The sequence below is a fragment of the Corvus kubaryi genome, unplaced genomic scaffold (assembly GCF_017639235.1).
Source record: "Corvus kubaryi isolate FWS band 111438036 unplaced genomic scaffold, C.kubaryi_AGA036_p1.0 37309, whole genome shotgun sequence".
In the NCBI taxonomy this organism is placed as follows: Eukaryota; Metazoa; Chordata; class Aves; order Passeriformes; family Corvidae; genus Corvus; species Corvus kubaryi.
Window position 1 is genome coordinate 242208 of NW_024581097.1, and position 17377 is coordinate 259584.

At 67.4% G+C, this 17377-nt stretch overlaps 4 protein-coding genes across 5 annotated transcripts in view; all 4 read right to left on the reverse strand.

The window, feature by feature from the left end:
* The window catches only part of LOC121665073 (protein LMBR1L-like), a 44058-nt gene extending 27858 nt beyond the window's left edge, over positions 1-16200 (reverse strand). Inside the window, exons 1-17 of one of the 2 annotated variants that reach the window (XM_042028940.1) lie at positions 15964-16200; positions 14339-14423; positions 14011-14047; positions 13713-13852; positions 13514-13617; positions 13319-13445; positions 13140-13208; positions 12920-12984; positions 12719-12794; positions 12524-12607; positions 12238-12314; positions 12078-12155; positions 11911-11984; positions 11716-11806; positions 11410-11476; positions 11158-11319; positions 10211-11070 (exon numbers count right to left, since the gene is read on the reverse strand). In XM_042028940.1, coding sequence (XP_041884874.1) covers positions 11012-11070; positions 11158-11319; positions 11410-11476; positions 11716-11806; positions 11911-11984; positions 12078-12155; positions 12238-12314; positions 12524-12607; positions 12719-12794; positions 12920-12984; positions 13140-13208; positions 13319-13445; positions 13514-13617; positions 13713-13852; positions 14011-14047; positions 14339-14423; positions 15964-16035 — 1467 coding nt within the window. In that variant the 5' untranslated portion in view covers positions 16036-16200 and the 3' untranslated portion in view covers positions 10211-11011. Of the gene's footprint in view, positions 1-2164; positions 2171-10210; positions 11071-11157; positions 11320-11409; positions 11477-11715; positions 11807-11910; positions 11985-12077; positions 12156-12237; positions 12315-12523; positions 12608-12718; positions 12795-12919; positions 12985-13139; positions 13209-13318; positions 13446-13513; positions 13618-13712; positions 13853-14010; positions 14048-14338; positions 14424-15963 lie in introns of those variants that run through there. The other variant, XM_042028941.1, reaches the window with a different exon arrangement.
* RHEBL1 (RHEB like 1) lies at positions 1234-3198 on the reverse strand. The gene is made up of 8 exons (XM_042028980.1): positions 3091-3198; positions 2679-2750; positions 2356-2423; positions 2180-2262; positions 2044-2100; positions 1927-1974; positions 1757-1841; positions 1234-1680 (listed from the first exon to the last, which is right to left on the reverse strand). Exons 1-8 carry the CDS (start codon positions 3140-3142, stop codon positions 1591-1593), a joined length of 555 nt encoding a protein of 184 aa, XP_041884914.1. The 5' UTR covers positions 3143-3198; the 3' UTR covers positions 1234-1590.
* On the reverse strand, positions 4117-9208 carry DHH (desert hedgehog signaling molecule). The gene is made up of 3 exons (XM_042028973.1): positions 7960-9208; positions 6175-6436; positions 4117-5558 (listed from the first exon to the last, which is right to left on the reverse strand). Exons 1-3 carry the CDS (start codon positions 8269-8271, stop codon positions 4891-4893), a joined length of 1242 nt encoding a protein of 413 aa, XP_041884907.1. The 5' UTR covers positions 8272-9208; the 3' UTR covers positions 4117-4890.
* Positions 16201-16802: 602 nt separating the features above from the next.
* On the reverse strand, positions 16803-17371 carry LOC121665094 (tubulin alpha chain). Its single transcript, XM_042028983.1, has one exon. The coding sequence runs from the start codon at positions 17216-17218 to the stop codon at positions 16991-16993; it is 228 nt and encodes a 75-aa protein (XP_041884917.1). The 5' UTR covers positions 17219-17371; the 3' UTR covers positions 16803-16990.
* Positions 17372-17377: the final 6 nt, after the last annotated feature.

Here is a 17377-nt window from a genome sequence, read left to right on the forward strand (position 1 = left end):
GGGGGGTGTGACGGCGCGCGCGCGGCCGCAGCGCACGCTGCCGGGCGGGGCGGGGGGGGAAGATCCCTCCGCCGCGCTTAACCCCGGCGGCGCCGGGGCGGGAGCGCACGTGGGCACCGAGGGGGCGGGGCCGGCGGCGCGAGGCCACGCCCCCTCCCGGGACCGGCACCGGGGCGGCCCCGAGGGTGGACAGAGGGAGGCATTCGGCACGGCCACGGGGTTAGAGGAAGGGAGGGTGGGCTCCGGGATGGGGTCGCCCGAGCAGCCGCCGGGACCGCCCACCGTGTCCCGGGCTGGTGTCTCTCTGTTGGCAACCACTGTGTCCGGTCCCAAGGTCCCCCGTAGCAGCCACCGGGGAGCGGTCCCGATGTATCCGGAACAGCTGCTGTGTCCGGTCCCGGTGCCCCCGGTCCCGGTGTCCGTGGAGCAGCCGCTGCATCCGGTTCTCGAAGCCCCGGTAGCAGCCGCCATGCCCGGTCCTGGGGTCCCCCCCGGTAGCAGCCGTCGAGTCCGATCCCGGTCCCCGCGCACGGCCACCGCGTGCTGCTGCTGAGCCACGGTGCTGCACCACGCGCGCCTGGTTCCGGTATCCCCGGAGCAGCCGGTCGTGCTCCCCACCGCACGGTCACTGCGAGCCCCACACGCACCCCTCGACCCCAGACCCTAAGGAGTACACGGGGCCGGTACCCCCCTCCCGCTGCGGGCCCACATCGGCCCCTGAACCCCGGGACCCCCGATCAGGACCCCACAGCCCCGGGGGAGGGACGGACCCCGGGCCCCCGGGAGCTCAAACCCCCAGACCCAGAGATGTGGGAGGGCTGTTGAGGGGGTGCAGCCACCCCTTAGCCCCCAGGCTGCACTACCCTGGCCCCAGCACCCCACTTCCTGCCCCCCAGCAGCTCCTGCTCCTCTTTACCACCATAATTGGGTAATTAGCAATAATTAGCCCGACTGGGTGGAGATAAGCCACAAGGGGAACCGCAGCCAGAGCCCCCCCACAGGCTCGCAAACATTTTTCAGGGAGAGAAATGGAGGGGGGACAGGGCTGAAGAACCCCCCAAGGGTCCCAGTGAGGCCCCTGGGGTGCTCAGCCACATGAGGAGGGGGCTCAGCCCAACAGCACCTCCAGGGTTGGAGAGACCCCCGTGCTGTGGGGTGTTGGGGTAGCCTCACACGCTGCCTCCCCCCGCCCCCCCCCCCCCCCCGCAAGGAACACCCCCACCAGTCCAGGGGTTTACAGACAAAACAACGTTTAATTGTTTCAGCCCCGACTCCCACGGGTCCAGCCCGGCCGGACTGCGGCCCCACGCCGGGAACAACACCCGCATTCAGCCCTGGCTCCCAGAGCAGGAACGGCCCCGACCTGTCCTTGTGCATGTAGGGGACAGCAGTGATGAGGTGGGGGGGCTCCCAACTGGGGCAGAACCCCCAACCCTGCTCCCAGTCCCCCGTGAGCCCCATGGCCGGTGCAAAGTGAGGGGTTCCGAACCACAGCAGGACCACGTGGCTTCCCCAGAGCCGCTGCCGTGGTCTGGGCGAAAGTCCTGGGGGGATCTGGGCCATCCAGGGGGTCCTGCCCCATCCCAAGGATCACATCAGGTGGCAGCTGGTGGATCTGCCATAGGAATTGTCCACCCGGTCGATCTCCTCAATGAGCTTCATGAAGATCCCCATGGTCACCTGAGGACGAGGGGACATCAGTGCCAGCCCACGGGGAACCCCGCTCCCAACCCCGGCTGGGCTCCGTCCCCCAGACCTGGCTCTCCTTGGCTGAGGACTCGAGGAAAATGGCCCCCCACGACTCCGCCAGCTTCTTCCCTTCATCTGTCCTCACTTCCCGGCTGAAGACACAGCAGAACAGCAGGGGACAGGCAGGGTGTGCCACTGGGACACACACACACGTGGGACCCCCAGAACCCCCCTTACCTCTGCAGGGCCAGGTCTGCCTTGTTCCCCACCAGCACCACGGGCATGCTGCAGGCACAGGGAGGATCAGGGCCCAGACCACCCTGGGCCCCCCTTCCCGAGAGGGACTGCACCTACCGTGTCTTCCCCCGGCTCTCGTGCAGTTTCTTGTGGAGGGTCTTGACCACCTGGAAGCTGTGGGGACAAGGGGACATCCAGGCACTGCTTCCCCCTGTCCCAGTTGACCCATCCCCAAGTCTCAGGGGTTCCTCACCTCCGCAGGGATGTCACCGAGTAGACCAGCACGTAGCCATGGATGCCGATGATGAAGGAGTGGGGCAGGACGGTGTACTCATCCTGGGGGTGGGGAGACAAAACCGGTGGCAGGGGTGGCTGAGAGGCCAGCAGCCCCTCAACACCCCCAGACCCCCCAAACTGCCCCAGCATTACCTGCCCGGCCGTGTCCACCAGCTGCAGCTGGAACTCATCCTTGCCCACCACCACCATCTTGTTGTAGGCTGCAAGGGTGGCACCAGGTTAGGGAGGGACCACCTGGGACCCCCAAACCCTCCCCCCCAAGGCTCAGACTCACGGCCACCTCATTCCAGGGGTACCTCAGCCCCCAACACAAGGTTTTGGGCTACAACCCACGCCCCACAGAAGTGGGGGACACGTCTGTCCTCATCACCTGGAACCCCACAGGGGCACCAGGGAAAAGACCCCGGGCAGGCAGGCCCCCCCCCCCCCCCCTCCCCCCCCCGCGGGGGACTTACTGCTCTCCACCGTGGGCTCGTAGCACTCCACGAACTTTCCCTCCACGAATTGGTGGGCCAGGGACGTTTTACCTGGGTGGGGGGGAAAAAACAGGGCTGGGTGGCACCGGCATCACCCCGGGGCAGGGGACGGAGCCGGACGGAGAGAGGGGAACCCCCTCTCGGGGCGGGGGAATTGGGGGGAGGGGGGCTCCAGAAGGTCCCGGGGAGGTTGCCCAAGCTGAACACGACCCCAAACCCCCATCTGGTGGGATGAGGACCCAGCGTGCTGAGCCCGGAGAGGACCGGCACAGCCCCTACCGGTGCACCCGGTAATCCCCAGTGGGGCAACCCCGCTCCCACGCACCCCCGGAGGGCAGAGCCGCCCCCCCGGAGGGCAGGACGCCCCCAGGCCGAGTCCCTCCGCACTGACCCACGGCGCGGTAGCCGAGGATGAGAACTTTGCGGTGCCGGAGCGGCGGCATGGCCCGCGGGGCGGCGCGGGCGGGCGCGGCACACAGCGCTATAAACCGCCCGCCGCGCCGGGGGGGCGGGGTCGCCGCCGCTACACCCGCGGCCGCACGTGACCACAACACCGCCCGCCCGCCCGCTCCCATTGGCTGAGACGCGACGGAGGGGGCGTGGCTCAACGGCCGCGCAGGCGCATTGGCTGCCAGGGCTCTCCATTCATGAAAACGGAGGGAAGGGCCGTGGCCACGTGGTGGTCGCGCAGCTGGGCGGGAAATGGGGGGGGGGGAGGGGTGTCCTTGTCCTGCCCACCCCCACAAACCCCCTCCGACCTGTCCCGGCCCGGGGACACCCGGGAACGCTCACACCCACCTCCTGCTCCCCGAGATCCCCATCGCGGCCTCCCCCAGCGCTAGGACCCCCAGCCCTCCAGGGGTATTTCAGCCCCTCAGAACGCCTGACCCCTGCCCCAGGGATCCCCAGCCCCTCGGGATGCCCGATTCAAGCCTCAGGGAGCCCCAGCCGTGGGATACCCCAATTTCCTGCAGTGCCTAACCCCAGCCCCAGGGACCCACAGCCCCCTGGGGATACCCGAGCCCCTGAGGGCTGCATTGCTATTCCTCTCACCAGAAGCTGAATCACGAGGTTGTCTCCATCTGGCCAAAATCTGGAGGGAAACTTGAGTTTTTTGCCCATCTGGGGGCCAGGTAGTCCAGGGGGAACTGAGGTCCCTACTCCCACAATCAGGACCCCCAGAGCCCCAGGATGTCAAGCCCTCAGGGATACCCCAGCCCCCTGCAATGCCCTACCCAGTTCCAGGATACCCCAGCTACTTGGGGTGCTTGACCCCCACCACAGTGACCCCCAGACCCTGGGGATACTCCAGCCCCTCAGAATGCCCAGCCCCAGGGACTCCCAGCCCCCTGGGATGGTCAATTCCAGCCTCTCCAGACTCCTCTTACGCATCGCCCACTTCCAGCCACAGCTCCAATAGGGCCATAGACTTTCTTTATTTCCCCAAACAATTAAATAGTAGTATTTCTTTTGGTTTTTAAACAGAAGTGGTTAAAAGCAGGCTGCCTCCTGCCCCATGGGGTGAGCCCCGCTGCTGGGGCAGGCAGGCATGGGGGACATTTATATTACCATTTATAAATAGAAAAATAAAACTCTCAAGCAGGGCAGGTTAGCGGTTAGCATGGTTAGAGTCAGGCCTGGCACGGGGTGCCCGTGCCCGTGGCAGACACCTGGTGCTCATGGCAGACACCCCGTACAGCCGCCCTGCAGCGCAGGGACAGGGACACTGTGGGCGACAGGGACAGACCCAGAGCAGGGGGACGGGCAAGAACTGCTGCCAAGTGCTCAGTGCTGGGGTGGTTTTGGTATCCCCCCTCCTGGATTTGGTCCCGGGGCCAGGTCTGTTGGTGCCGGGCTGTGGCTTGACAGGCGCCAACCCCGGCCCCAGCAGGGTGGTTAATAAAGCAATAAATACCGGGAGAGCATGTGGGGGTCCAGGGTGTGGGGACCCAGCTGTGGGGCGCTCTAGGATACAGGACAGGGCTGAGCCAGGTCCTTGGGCCACCCCGTGACACTCCATCCCATCCCCACCACCCCATACCCCAGGGCAGTGCTGAGCCCCAACCTCCCCACAACACCAGCGGTGCCCCTGTCCCTCCTCCCTGGGTCCAAGGGGTGCCCAGGGCTGGAGCGCCCTGTTTCCAGTGTGTGGCATCACCTGCCATGTGCTAACTCGGGGGGCCAGGGACCCCTACACCTGCAGGGCCTCGTGGCCCAGCACGCCCCCAGCCAGCCGGTAGAGCAGGCGGGAGTACCAGTGCATGCCCGCCTCGGGCACCGTCCCATTGCCCACCTCGGCGTGGGCTGGCAGCAGCGAGAGGAGCCCGTGGAAGAGGCGGAGGGGGGCGAAAGCTCGGTGGGCCCAGCGGTGGCTCTCCAGGACGGCGTAGCAGGATGCCAGCACCCCGTTGACCAGCAAGGTGCCGTGGGAGGTGAGGGGGGCAAAGACCCCCACGCCATCCTCCCGAGAGACCCTCAGCACCCGCGTGGGGCGCAGCCCCTGCCCGCCAGCCCCGTGGGCCAGCACGGCGTCACCTGGGCGCACGCGGCGGGCGAAGATGGGCAGGAAGGCGGCGGAGCCGTTGGCCGTCCCACGGGCCGCGAACACCAGGTGGGACGGGGTGAGGAGCAGCCGGCGCGCTGGGCTGGCCGTCTCGATGGCCACAAAGGAGGCGCGTTGGCCCAGGTCCCGGTCGAGGAAGAGCAGCACCTCAGTGGGCACCAGGCGCCCACCTGGCTCCGCGCCCAGCACCCAGTCGCCCTGGCGCAGGTCGGCCAGGCCCCGGCGCTCACCGCTCTGCAGCGTCACGGTGGCGTGGCCAGGAAAGCAGCCACCGGTGCGGATGGCCAGCGAGTTATCTGGGAGGATGGAGAAAGTTGTGGTGTTTCCACCGGCCACCTCCACGGGGCTACCACCTCCAGAGGGGAAACGGCAACCCCCAGACCCCCAAACCACCCCTGGAACAAAGCGGGTATTTTCCAAAGCTCCCCCAGTTCCTGTGTGCAGCTCCTGAGCGCTGCAGGGCCCCTTTGTCCGCCCTGCACTGACGCCCTTTGTTCCGGGCTGGAACGGTGACATTTATGGCCACTTTCACTTTCTGTCAATTGTCACTTCTGGACTGGATGGCAACCGCTGGCTGGAGCAACTGTGGGGCAGGGGGCTGTGTGGCTGCAGGGCTGGGGGCTGCATTGCTATTTCCCTCACCAGGAGCTGAACCACGAGGTTGTCTCCATCTGGCCAAAATTTGGAGGGGAGAGTGAGATTTTTGCCCATCTGGGGGCCAGGTAGGCCAGGGGGAGCTGGGCTGGGGCCGGACACTGGCTGAACCCACTGGGGCCAGACACCAACCGGAGCAATAATCCCACATGGATCCAGGATGTAAAGGGAGAGCAGGCAGGGCTGTGAGGCTGCGGTCTAGGATGTTTACAGGGCTGGCAGCCCCCTGCCCTGGTGGCAGCCCCTTCTGCGTGGTACCTGCTTTGACGGAGACGTGGATGTGCGCCTTGGACTCATAGTAGACCCAGTCGAAGCCGGCCTCCACGGCCAGGCGTGCCAGCATGCCGTACTTGTGGCGGTCACGGTCGGACGTGGTGATGTCCAGCGCCCGGCCCTCGTAGTGCAGAGAGTCGGGGAGGTGGTGCCCATCTTCATCCCAGCCCTCGGTCACCCGCAGCTTCACCCCCGGCCACATGTTCATCACCGCGATAGCCAGCGAGTTCACGCGCTCCTTGCAGCGCTGTGGGGACACACCAGCACCGGTGTCACCCTCCCCACAACAGACAGGGACCCCACGGGGACAGACAGACACCAGGCCTGCAAAGGGCTTGGAGGGAGCCCAAAGGGGCTGCTGTGGGGGCAAGGTGGGGTGCCCCCGCAGAGTGCAGAGAGGGTCACAGCCAAGCTGCCCCTGTGCTTGGATGCGGGTTGAACATTAACGTGCCCCGGGGTCCCACAGTGGAGCTGCTCCACAGGCAGCCGGGCAGAACAGGCAGGGGACCGGGACGGGCACCGGGACGGTGTCACCTTCCCCGCGGCCACGGCCGTGACTGATTAACCTGGTGGGGGGGCGGTGAAGCAGAGCTGGGGAGCAGCTGACCCTGAACCAGCCCCGAGTCCGGGCTGACAGGGACAGCAGGGGGTCCCAGGCGGTTCGGGGGTCCCTCTCCCCATTAGCAGTGGCAGCATCGACGTGGGGTGCAGGGGTCGAAGCTGCCCCCGTCCGCCCCCGCAGCCGCTGAGGTCACAGCGTCCTTCGGTGCCCCAGCGCCCCTCCTCTGCGCCGTTCAACAAAGCGGCTCCCGGGAGCGCGGGGCCGCGGGGGCGGGAGTGCGGGGCGCGGGCCCGGGGCGGCCGTGGCGGGGGGAACGGCAGCGGCGGGGGGGCAGGAATGCGCTCGGCCCGGCCCGGCCCGGCCCGGCCACAATAGGCGCCTTCCAGCCCGGCGCTGACCTCAGGCCCCGGGAATGCCGCCGCGGCCACAAAGGGCCCTTTCAGCCACCCGCACCCCGTGCCGGCTCCGTGCCCGCGGCCCCGCCGGGCCCCGCCGCCCCGGCCCCGCCGCCTCCGCCGTCCCGGCTCGCGGGAGCTGCCGGCGCCGCCTGGACCACTCGCAGCATCCCCCGTCGCCATGGCGACCGCGGGGCCGCCCCTCGCCATGGCAACCATGAGCATCCTGACGGGCGCGCGGCGCGTCCCGGGCTCCCGCCGCCCCGGATTCCCCCCGGGTAGAGGGGTACCGGGGCCGCCCCCTCCGCGCTGACCCTGGGGCCGGGGCGCGGCGGCGCTGGGGGAGTGGAGCCGCCGGTCGGTACCTCGTGCCCCCGGTGCCATCCCGTCCCGTTAATCCCCGACGGTCCCGGATGCCCAACGCGGCGGGAGAGCCTCGTCCCCGGGCTCCGGTGCTGCCACGCTGCCGCCAAGGGCCGCGGAAGGGAGCAGGGGACCGGGGCGAGGTACCGTGCGGCCCCGACGGGGACCCTGCATCCCGGGAGACTCCGTGCTCCTGGGGAGGGTCGGTGCCACCCGGGACGATCCGTGAGCCCCGGGATGATTGGTGCGCCCTGGAGAGGGTCGGTGGCGGCCGGGAAAGCTCCGTGAGCCCCTGGGAGGGTCGGTGCCGACTGAAGGAGGTCCGTGAGCCCTGTCGAGGGTCGCTGTGCTCCCGCCCGTGCTCCCGCCCGTCCCCCCGCCGCCCCCGCGTCCCCGCGCCCCCGGGAGCGAGGCCGGACCGGGCCGGGCCGAGCCGGGTGCAGCCCCCACCTCGGTCATGAGCCGGTCCGCCCCCGTGTTCTCCTCGTCCTTGAAGATGATGTCGGGGTTGTAGTTGGGCACCAGGTCCCTGAAGCGCTCCGAGCCCCGCAGCACTTTGCCCTCGGCCTTCCCGCTCGCCCCCAGCGTCTGCTCGGGCACGTTGGGCACGAACTGCTTGTAGAGCAGAGGCGAGAGCTGCCGCCGCCCCAGCCGCCGCCGCCCCACCGGGCCCCGACCCGGGCCGCAGCCCAGCACCGGCGCGGCCAGCAGGCAGGCGGCGAGGCCGAGCAGGACGAGGGCGAGCGGCGTCCACCGGGGCATCCCGCCCGCCGGGCCCCGCTGCCTCCGCAGGTCCCGCTCAGTCGCCGGGGGCACGGGCGGCTGGGGCGGGCATGGTCCCGGTGTGGCGGCCCCGGGGCTTTTAGATGGTCGCGGTGCCAGGGGCGGGTCGGTGCCGTTTCCTTCTCACACCCACGGTCCCGTCGCTTCTGCGGGATCCGCGGCCGCTCGGGACGACTGACCACCCCCCCGTGCCCCCCCGTCGGTGCCGCCACCCACTCGGAGCGCCTCCGGTTCCGCACCCACGGTATCAGCACCCCCTCGCCTGGCGCTGCACCCCGGTCCGGGGAAGTCCCCGACACAGCCCGAGCCACAGGGAAAGCCCTCGCACCGCGGCGTCCCAGCACCGGCACCGGTAACCAGCTCCGGGCACTGCCTTGGCACTGGCACCGGGCACCCGGCTTCTGAGGCTGCCCCGGGACCGGCACCGGGACCTTACCCCGCGCCCCAATCCTGCTCCCCCTCCCCGTCTAAATCCCGCGCGCTGTTGCCGCCTCCTCTCCACGTCCCCTCACTGCGCTCCGGTACCGGGACCCCGCCTTATCCGATCCGAACGCCGCGATTCTGGTCCTGGGACCTCTCCTGCCACCGCCTGTTGGGACCGGGGACCCTCTGTCCCAGTCGCAGTCCCTCTTCTCCTCCCGCTGTCCCTTGCACCGAGGACCTTCTTTATCCTAAGGCTGTGCCACCGGTATCCACACCTGCTCCGTCCCCTTGGCACAGCCCCGCTCCCAGGACCCGCTCCCTGGCACTACCCCTGTCCCCTCTGTTCGGTCCGACCCACAGTCCCGGTCCCCGTCCCTGGCCCAGCCCCCGGTACCGGCTGCCTTGGGTGCTGGTCGGCACCGTGAGCCGCCCTCAGCCGCCCCGGCCGGGCTGCCCCCACCGTGGCCGCTCGGCTTCGGCGCTGGGCAGCCCCGTCGGGCTCCGCCTCGGACCCGGCCCCCGGGAGCGGCGGCAGCGGCGGCCACATCCCCCGGGGCCGCCCCCGCCGGGCTGCCCTGCCCCGGCCGGCCCCTCCGCGCCCCGAGACCGGGGCACCCCCGGACCGGGACCGGGCTCCGCCAGGGATCGAGGTACCGCCGAGGATGGGGCCGGGCTGCTCCGGGACTGGCACCGGGCTCCAACAGGGACACGGGCGCCTCCAGGAACGGGACACCCCCGGGACCGGGCTCCCCCCGGGGCTGGGACCGTGTCCCTCGACGCAGCACCCGAGAGCTCCCGGAGAAGCACCCAGGGGTTCCGAGGGCCTCGGCGAGGGCAGAAGGCAGCAGCGGGGCAGTGGAGGGTTGGGAGCGGGTCGGGGGGGGCCCGGCCTCCGCGGCCCCCCCACAGCTTCCCTGCAGCCCCGGTGCCAGCCCGGGGTGACTGGGAGGGGAGCAGGTCGCGGGGAAATCGCGGGCACCGATGGCCTCATTTCCTGCAATATAAACCAGGTTTCCTGTGCTTCCTGCTCAGCCTCAGCCGGGGGGGGGCCAGGGGGGGCCCGGGCCCCCCATCCCCGCCAAGGGGGGGGGGGGGGGCGGGGGGCGGCCCGCCCCCCCCCCCGCCGGGGCCGGAGGGGTGGGGGGCCGATTCCCGGGGCAGTTTCCGCTCCGGCCACACGACCCTCCATCCCAGGAGGTGCCGCCTCTGCTTTGCCCCTCTCTTGGGGTAGCTCAGCCCACACCCCGAAGCTGCCCGGAGCCCCCCAAACACCCCCGGGGTCCCTCAGCCCGGGCAGCGGGCAGGGAGCTGCCCTCATCTGCCACCGTGCCTGGAAGAAGCTCGTTAACCCCAACCAGGAAGAGGGTTAATTATGGCCCCCAGGGAAGGAGGGGCAGAACTGTGACCCCCCCCCCCCCAGGCGGGGACACCCCGCCCCTGCCCCCTTCCTACTCGGCCCTGCCCTCGGGGGCAATAAAACCCCCAGATTCAGATATTTTTATATAAAAACCAGTCACTATTTATTGCTCCAAACAAGTTCTGTGGTAACAGAGACCCGACATACTCATCACATCAAGCTGCCAGAGAGGGGGGGGACTCGTCCCCTGCACCCCAGGCCCCCTTATTGGGGACCCCAAAGGCCTTGGGGTGGGCGGGAGACAACCAGTGCCCCCCCTGCAGCCCTAGAGTGACACAGGAATGGAGTGTGGAGTGACTCTGGGCAGGGAGCACAGGACCCCCTCCCATAGTTTCAGGACAGTCCCCAGGTGGGGCAACATTTAAAACCCAACCAGACCCCAGGGAGCAGCCTGGGGAGGTCGGGGGGGCCCGGCCATTCTTGCACGAGGTATGTAAACGGGGTGGGGGGGCTGCAGCCAGCGCAGCCTCGGGGGGACCCCGCGCCCCTCAGAGATGTGTGATGGGGGTGTGGCTCAGGGCCGAGGCTCAGTAGCATAACACGCTGAGATAGAGCAGGGGGGCAACCCCCAAAGGTGTCTCAGCTTTCCCTGGGGGGCTCAGATGCCCCTGAGGCACCAGGTGCTATCAGGGCCAGCTCTGTGGCTGACAGCCACCCTGGGGCCACCACAGTGGGGGGGACACATCCCTGTCCCCCAGCCTAAGCAGGGCTTGACGAGAGGCTGGCAGGGGTTGTCGGCCCCCCCATGGGGTCTGAGCTCTCCCTGAGGGGCTCTGATGTCCCTGAGGCACCAGGTGCTATCAGGGCCAGCACTGTGGCTGACAGACACCCTGGGGCCACCACGGGGTGGGGGGGACGACACTTCCCTGTCCCCCAGCCCTAGCAGGGCTTGCTGCGGGTCCGGCAGCGCGTCACGGGCAGCGGCAGCTTGTGCAGACCTGGATACAGGGAGAGTGTGAGAGCCAGGGTGGGGCACAGGGGACACCCCAGCAGCCATCCCTGTGACCCCATGTCCCTGTTCTCACCAAAGGCACGGATGAGCTCGGCCTGGACTGCCCAGGAGACCTTTTTCACCAGGCAGAGTGTGGTGAGCCCCGCAAAGCCCATGTTGTAGAGGAAGACGATGTAGAAGTTCCCCAACCAGTTGAAGCGGCCAAAGTCCCCCAGGAGGTCAAAACGGGTGATCCCTGCACAGGGGTGGGACACACTGGTCAGGGCACCCCAATCCTGGGGACACCCCCATCCATGCATCACCCTGATCCCACTGGGGGACTCACCCAGTGTCCTGGAGAAGACAGGCAGTGCTGAGCTGAGCACCAGCAAGGAGACACAGTTTCCAATGATCTGGGGAGAAGGAGGAGGTTTAGGGAGGACAGTGCTGCTGCAGGGAACCCCCAGGCTGGGGAAGGGGCTTTCCAAGTGCCAGAGAACCACTGGGGTCCTGCCCAGCAGTAGGACACTGTCCTCCCACGTAGGGACACCACAGGGTGCCCGGGGACACGCAAGGGACACACTGTGGGGAGCAGGATCTTGCACCCCCACGGGAGCTCAGGAGCCCCCCAGCCCCGTCCTGCTGCTCCCACCTTGGTGAGGGGGGTGTCCTGCCGCTCCGGCAGCAGGCGAGTGAAGAGGGGGGAGCTGTAGAAGCCCACAACAGAGGAGACCATCAGGTAGCTGCAAGGAGTGTTAAGGAGGAAAACAGGATGGGATGGCACTGGGAATGGTGTTGGGGACACAGGGGATGTCACTGGGGACACGAGTGCCCGCCTGAAGGATACAAAATGAGGACAACCTGCAGTGCAGCTCCAAAGGAACCGAAGATGGAGAAGGAAACCTGGCCCAGGGACGCATCCTGCAGGGAGAGGAGGGAGCAGGTTGGGGAGAAATGGTCCCCAGACCAGCGAGGGACAGGACTCTGTGCTGTCCCATCCCCTCACCCGGGTACCTGCATGCCCCGTGGCATCGCGGCATCATCCAGCAGCAGCTCCAGGACGTGGAAGCAGACGATGAGCACAGAGATGCCCTGGGAGGAGCAGGGAGGGAGTAAGGGCAGTGGGGAGCATGGGGACAACCCCCAGCTCCCATGGGGGCACAGGGCCACTCACTGTCAGTGCCAGGAGGACCAGCATGGCCAGGGGGTAGCCCAGGTTCCTCTGCCAGGGCGATGCTCGGTGCCGCAGCTCTGTGGGGAGGATGTGCCCAGGTGAGAGGGGAGCACAGCTCCCACCCCAGGGCAGGAGATTGAGGGGGCCCCAAAGAGCCAGGATGGGCTGTAACACCCCCCACCCCATCTCCCACCCACCCTCCCTCCATGGAGGCTGCCCCAGTGCTCCCAGTGCCAAGCTGGAGGGAACCCAGGTGTCCCGGCCTTCCCCCTGCCAGGCTCCTCACCCAGCTTCCGCCTCTTGCTCCGGATGGCAAAGAATTGCTCCCGCAGCATCTCCATGTCCAGATTCAGCCAGCAGGAAGCTTTGCCTGCCAGGGGGGAGACCCAAGGGGCTCAGGGGGGATGAGGACTCCTATGTGGTGGGGTAAGGGGGCCCCAAATCCACCCCATGCTCCCCTTTCCCAACCAGCAGCACCCACCGGAGCGGATCCTGTGGGACACGGCGGCTTCCTCAAACCTTGTGCAGCTCAGCTGCTCATCCAGGTCTTCCAGGAGCTGGGGGTGGGTGAGGAGCCTGTGAGAGGCTGCCGGGGTGTGTAAATGGCTCCCCATGCCTGAGGTGGGACACCAGGCAGCCCTGAAGCTGGGGCAGAGGGACTGGGGGGGGGGGGACACCTTACCCGGGGTTTCACCAGCAGCTTCCCAGTGACGGTGAACATGGTGGAAAGGCCAAAGGGGGTGCACACTGTGGTGGGAGGAGAGGCTGAACAGGAGGTGCCCCTCCATCCTACCCCTCCCCACACCCCCAGAAGGATCCTGGAGGCTTCAGCCCAGAGCCACGGCCCCTCCAGACCCCATTTGCCTGGACCACCACCAGGGCCTCGGGGGGACACAACTCACACAGCAGAAGCAGGACGCCAAAGAGCGAGATGCAGGAGTAGAGGTAGGGGAGATAATATTCCCAGAGATCTGCGGAGACAGCAGGGTCAGGCCGGTGGCACCAGGTATCCCTTGTTCCATTCAGTGCCAGGGTCTGATTCTGGAGTAGGGAGGGCCCAGTGCACCCCAGCAGCACCCACCGTAGAGTGACTGGCGACTGGCAGCATCATTGCTCACAATGGCAGAGGCCACCCAGACCATGCCCAGCACCAGCAGCGTCAGCAGCAGCAGCACCACCGACGTCTCGTACACCCTGGCCATGATGCCCTGCAGGAGCTGGGTTAGCAGGGAGCCACAGATGGGGGGACAGGGGGGACACCCGCAGGGTCACCCACCTTCTTGGATCCTGCAAACCCCTCCGACTCAGTGAAGAAGTAGGCAAAGGGCATGAGGAAGACCAGGGACATATTGGAGAAGAGGAAGACCAAGTTCCAGAGGCCTGGAAGAGGGGGAACAGCATGGGGTGAGCTCCCGGGCAGGGCAACCCTGACTCACAGATTTTGGGGTGACACCAGGGTCACCCCATGCACCCACCATGAATGAGGGACCCGTTCAGCCACTGGATGTAGTAGTTCTGGGGGAAGGAGAGCAGCACCTCATTGCTGATGATGGAGAAGGGCAGGAGGAGGACGGCACCCAGCGCCACAGCCAGGGTGAAGGTGCAGAGTCCCAGCCTGCCGGAGGGACAAGCATCACCTCTGGGTCAGGGCTCCTCTGGGTGTCACAGCCCAGCTCTGCCCCCCAGCGTCACCAGCACCCACAGGACACGGTGTCCCAGCTGAGGAAGAGGCCGAGTGTCAGGGAACAGGGAAAGGGGCAAGCAGGAACTTACGCAATCCTGTTGACAGCAGCATCCTCATCATCGAGAACTGCGGGGACAAAATCCCAAACCAAAGGGCTGGGGGAGGTAGGGCTGCCCAGAGCATCGCTCCCTGTCCCCTGCCCAACTTCTCCCCACTCCAAATGCTGCAGAAATCCTCCCAGGGAATTTGGGCTTTGCTCCCACCTGGGGCAGCCAGTGGGTGCCCCGCAGCAATTGGTGTCACGGCAGCTGGGGCTGCTGGGGAAGGCCGAAAGCAACGGAGGAACAGGAAAAACCCTCGGGAGGCTGAATGTGGCTCTCAAGGGCTGCCTGGCTCTGGCAGCTCCTGCTCTCTTACCTGCTGTGAAATCCGCGTGCTTCTTAAAGTGGGTTATGATGAAGTGGCAGAGGATGTAGAGGCTGGCGAAGAGCAGGGCACAGATCTGCGGGCAGAGGAGTGTGGGCAGTGCGGGCATGCCCTGAGGGCAGCGCTCCTACCCTGGCTCCTACCCCAGGTGATGCTGCCAGCCCTGGGGCTTGTCAGCTCCACCCTATTTGTTTTTCCACTCCTAGTCTTGGTTACAGCCCACTCGTGTGCTCAGACCTATTTGTTCAATGGGGGCTGCACACGGGGTTCACACATGGGTGCCCACAAGCTGGCACAGCACCCAGGCCAGCGGGCTGAAGACCCACCCAGAAGCTCTGGATCAGCCCTTGCTGGCAAATCTGTGACCCCGTGGGACATCCCTGAACTGCCTGATCCCACAGCCCTTGCCTTGCTGGCACCAGCACCCAGCAGAGCCGCGGGAACAGCCTTGAATCAGGCACCAAGGATATCTGTGGTGTCCTTCCCGCCCCCGCTGGAACGCCGAGGTCAAGCCAGAGCAGGCGATGTTCAGGGAACACGGTGACCTTTCATCCCTCTGGGTACGCGTCAGGATGGGGAAAGGTCGCCTGAATCCTCCACCTTGGCACAGGTGTAGTGGGGAGCAGCTGTGGCACCTCCCTTCTCCCTGGCCAGGGGTGCTCAGCTGGCCGAGGGTCCCCAGAATCTGCCAGTGGGGTGGCAGGGAGCCCCCAGAGCTGGCCCAGCTCTGGACTCCCAGAAGGGCAGCTCCCAGCAGGTCCTTCTACTCCTGCTCCCACCCAGTGAAGGGTCTCAGGCCGCAGGTTCCTTCCTGCCGTGGTCTGTACCCCACAGGCCAATGCTTTGCCTGGTGGGGGGACCCCCAACACCTCCTGTGCTCAGTGAAGTGGGGCCAAGTACGTTTGTGCTGCCCATGCCAAGCCAGGGGCTCCTGGGTGAGCCGTGGCTCCCCAGGATGGAGGGCAGGGGAGCTCCAGGGCAGAGGTGCTGGGCTGCGGCCACCAGGTCCTCCCTGTGGGCGCCGAATTTGGCTGTGGCAAGGTGGCCTCGGCCCTGCCAGTCACAGCCTACTTGGCTGCCCTGCATGCAGCATCCCGAAGGCCCGTACGAGATGCAGGACCAGGACATCCAGGTCATCCCCATCCCTAAGCCTATGGCAGCGGGAGCAGACGAGCAGACCCAGCTGGCTCCCTCTGCAGTACCCGAGGCTTAGGCGGCTCTGTAGGGCCCCTTCCTGCTCACACCGAGCTGCTGGCCTGGGGACCAGGACAGAGCCAGGAGCCTGGCGTGGGGCTGGCCCGGCCCTAACACCACCACAGCCCAGCACCCCCAGCCCTCCCAGCACGACGGGACCGCAGTTGGGACTGCTGGAGCTGGCAGAGGGGTTGCGGCAGGGCCTCAGCAGGGTTCAGCCTTGGGACCCCGCTATCTGCTGGGCACACGCAGCCGCGGTGGCTCTGGCCCCGATAAGCACGGGGTGTGGAGCACTGCCACAGCCGGGCCACAGAGCTCCCGACGGTCCCACGGAGGGCTGCGAGCTCCCAGTTCCCCTCCCACCTCTCCCCTCCAAACCGGGCCCCTTCCCCCGCCCGCCGCCCCTCACCGCGGCCACTCACGATGCACTCGCGGACCCTCTCGTGGAAGAGCTGCTCCCGCACGGCCAGCGCGTCCTGCTCCACAGGGGCCATGCTGCGGCCAGCATGGCAGGGCCGGGGGGGCTACGGCGGGCAGGGGCAGGACGGCAGGGCCGGTACGGCCGCTCCGGTACAGGCTCTCCGGTACCGCCGGGAATCGCCGCTCTGAGCCCGCCGGGACCAGCCCAGCGCCGCCGTGGGTGGCCCCGCCCCTCGCCGTGGCCCCGCCCCCGCTCCGCTACAATGTACCCGCTCCCCCGCGGCCCGAATGGGGCCCGGCCGGCCCCGCCCCCTGCCGCCCATTGGCTCCGGGGCTTGAATGAGGCGAAGCTCACTGGCCGGAGCGCGGCGCGGCGCGCGCTGATAGGCTGAGCCCGCCCGCCGCTCCCACGGGCCAGCGCCCCCTGCGCAGCCCCCGGATTTAGGGGCAGGGATGGAGCTAATCCTGGGACACGGCTAATCCCGGGTGTGTTAATCCCGGAGAGCCGCGGGGGGCGGGCAGGGCTGGGCTCCCGAGCGCTGAGGGCACGGGGAAGGGCATGGACCTCCCTGGCCATGGGGGGGATCAAAAACAGCTCATGATGGAGCCCAGCAGGACCCGGGGTGAGGCCCCACCCTGTGGCACCCAGGGATGTGGGGTCTTCACCCCCCCCCAGCTAGCAGAGCAGGGAAGGGCTGGCCAGCTCGGGTAGCAGCAGTACCATGCCAGCTGCCTCACTGGGCACAGACAATAGGGACAGTCTGTTCCCATGGGATGGGGCCAGCCAGCCCGGGCGAGAGCCGGCGCTGACACAGAGGGTTTGTATCCGACACAGTGTAGCTTCTCTTAAAGCCTTTTATTCACAGACACGGTACAGACACATGGAAAATCTGCATGATCACATCCGAGAGGGCAGCATACCCCCTGGCTGAGCCCACGGGGCCAAACCCCACCCAGTGCACAAGGAAGCTCGAGTGTTTGAAGCAGACATTTCGTGGACATGCGACAGCGACAGAAGGAACCCAGCGTTTAGTATTCCTCCCCTTCCTCCTCTCCCTCCCCTTCCACTGAATCCACCCCCACCTCCTCATAATCCTTCTCCAGGGCAGCCATATCCTCACGGGCCTCCGAGAACTCCCCCTCCTCCATGCCCTCCCCCACGTACCAGTGCACGAACGCCCGCTTCGCGTACATCAGGTCAAACTTGTGGTCCAGGCGGGCCCAGGCCTCGGCGATGGCCGTGGTGTTGCTCAGCATGCACACGGCGCGCTGCACCTTGGCCAGGTCTCCCCCGGGCACCACCGTAGGCGGCTGGTAGTTGATGCCCACCTTGAAACCAGTGGGGCACCAGTCCACAAACTGGATGCTACGCTTGGTCTTGATGGTGGCGATGGCGGCGTTGACATCCTTGGGCAC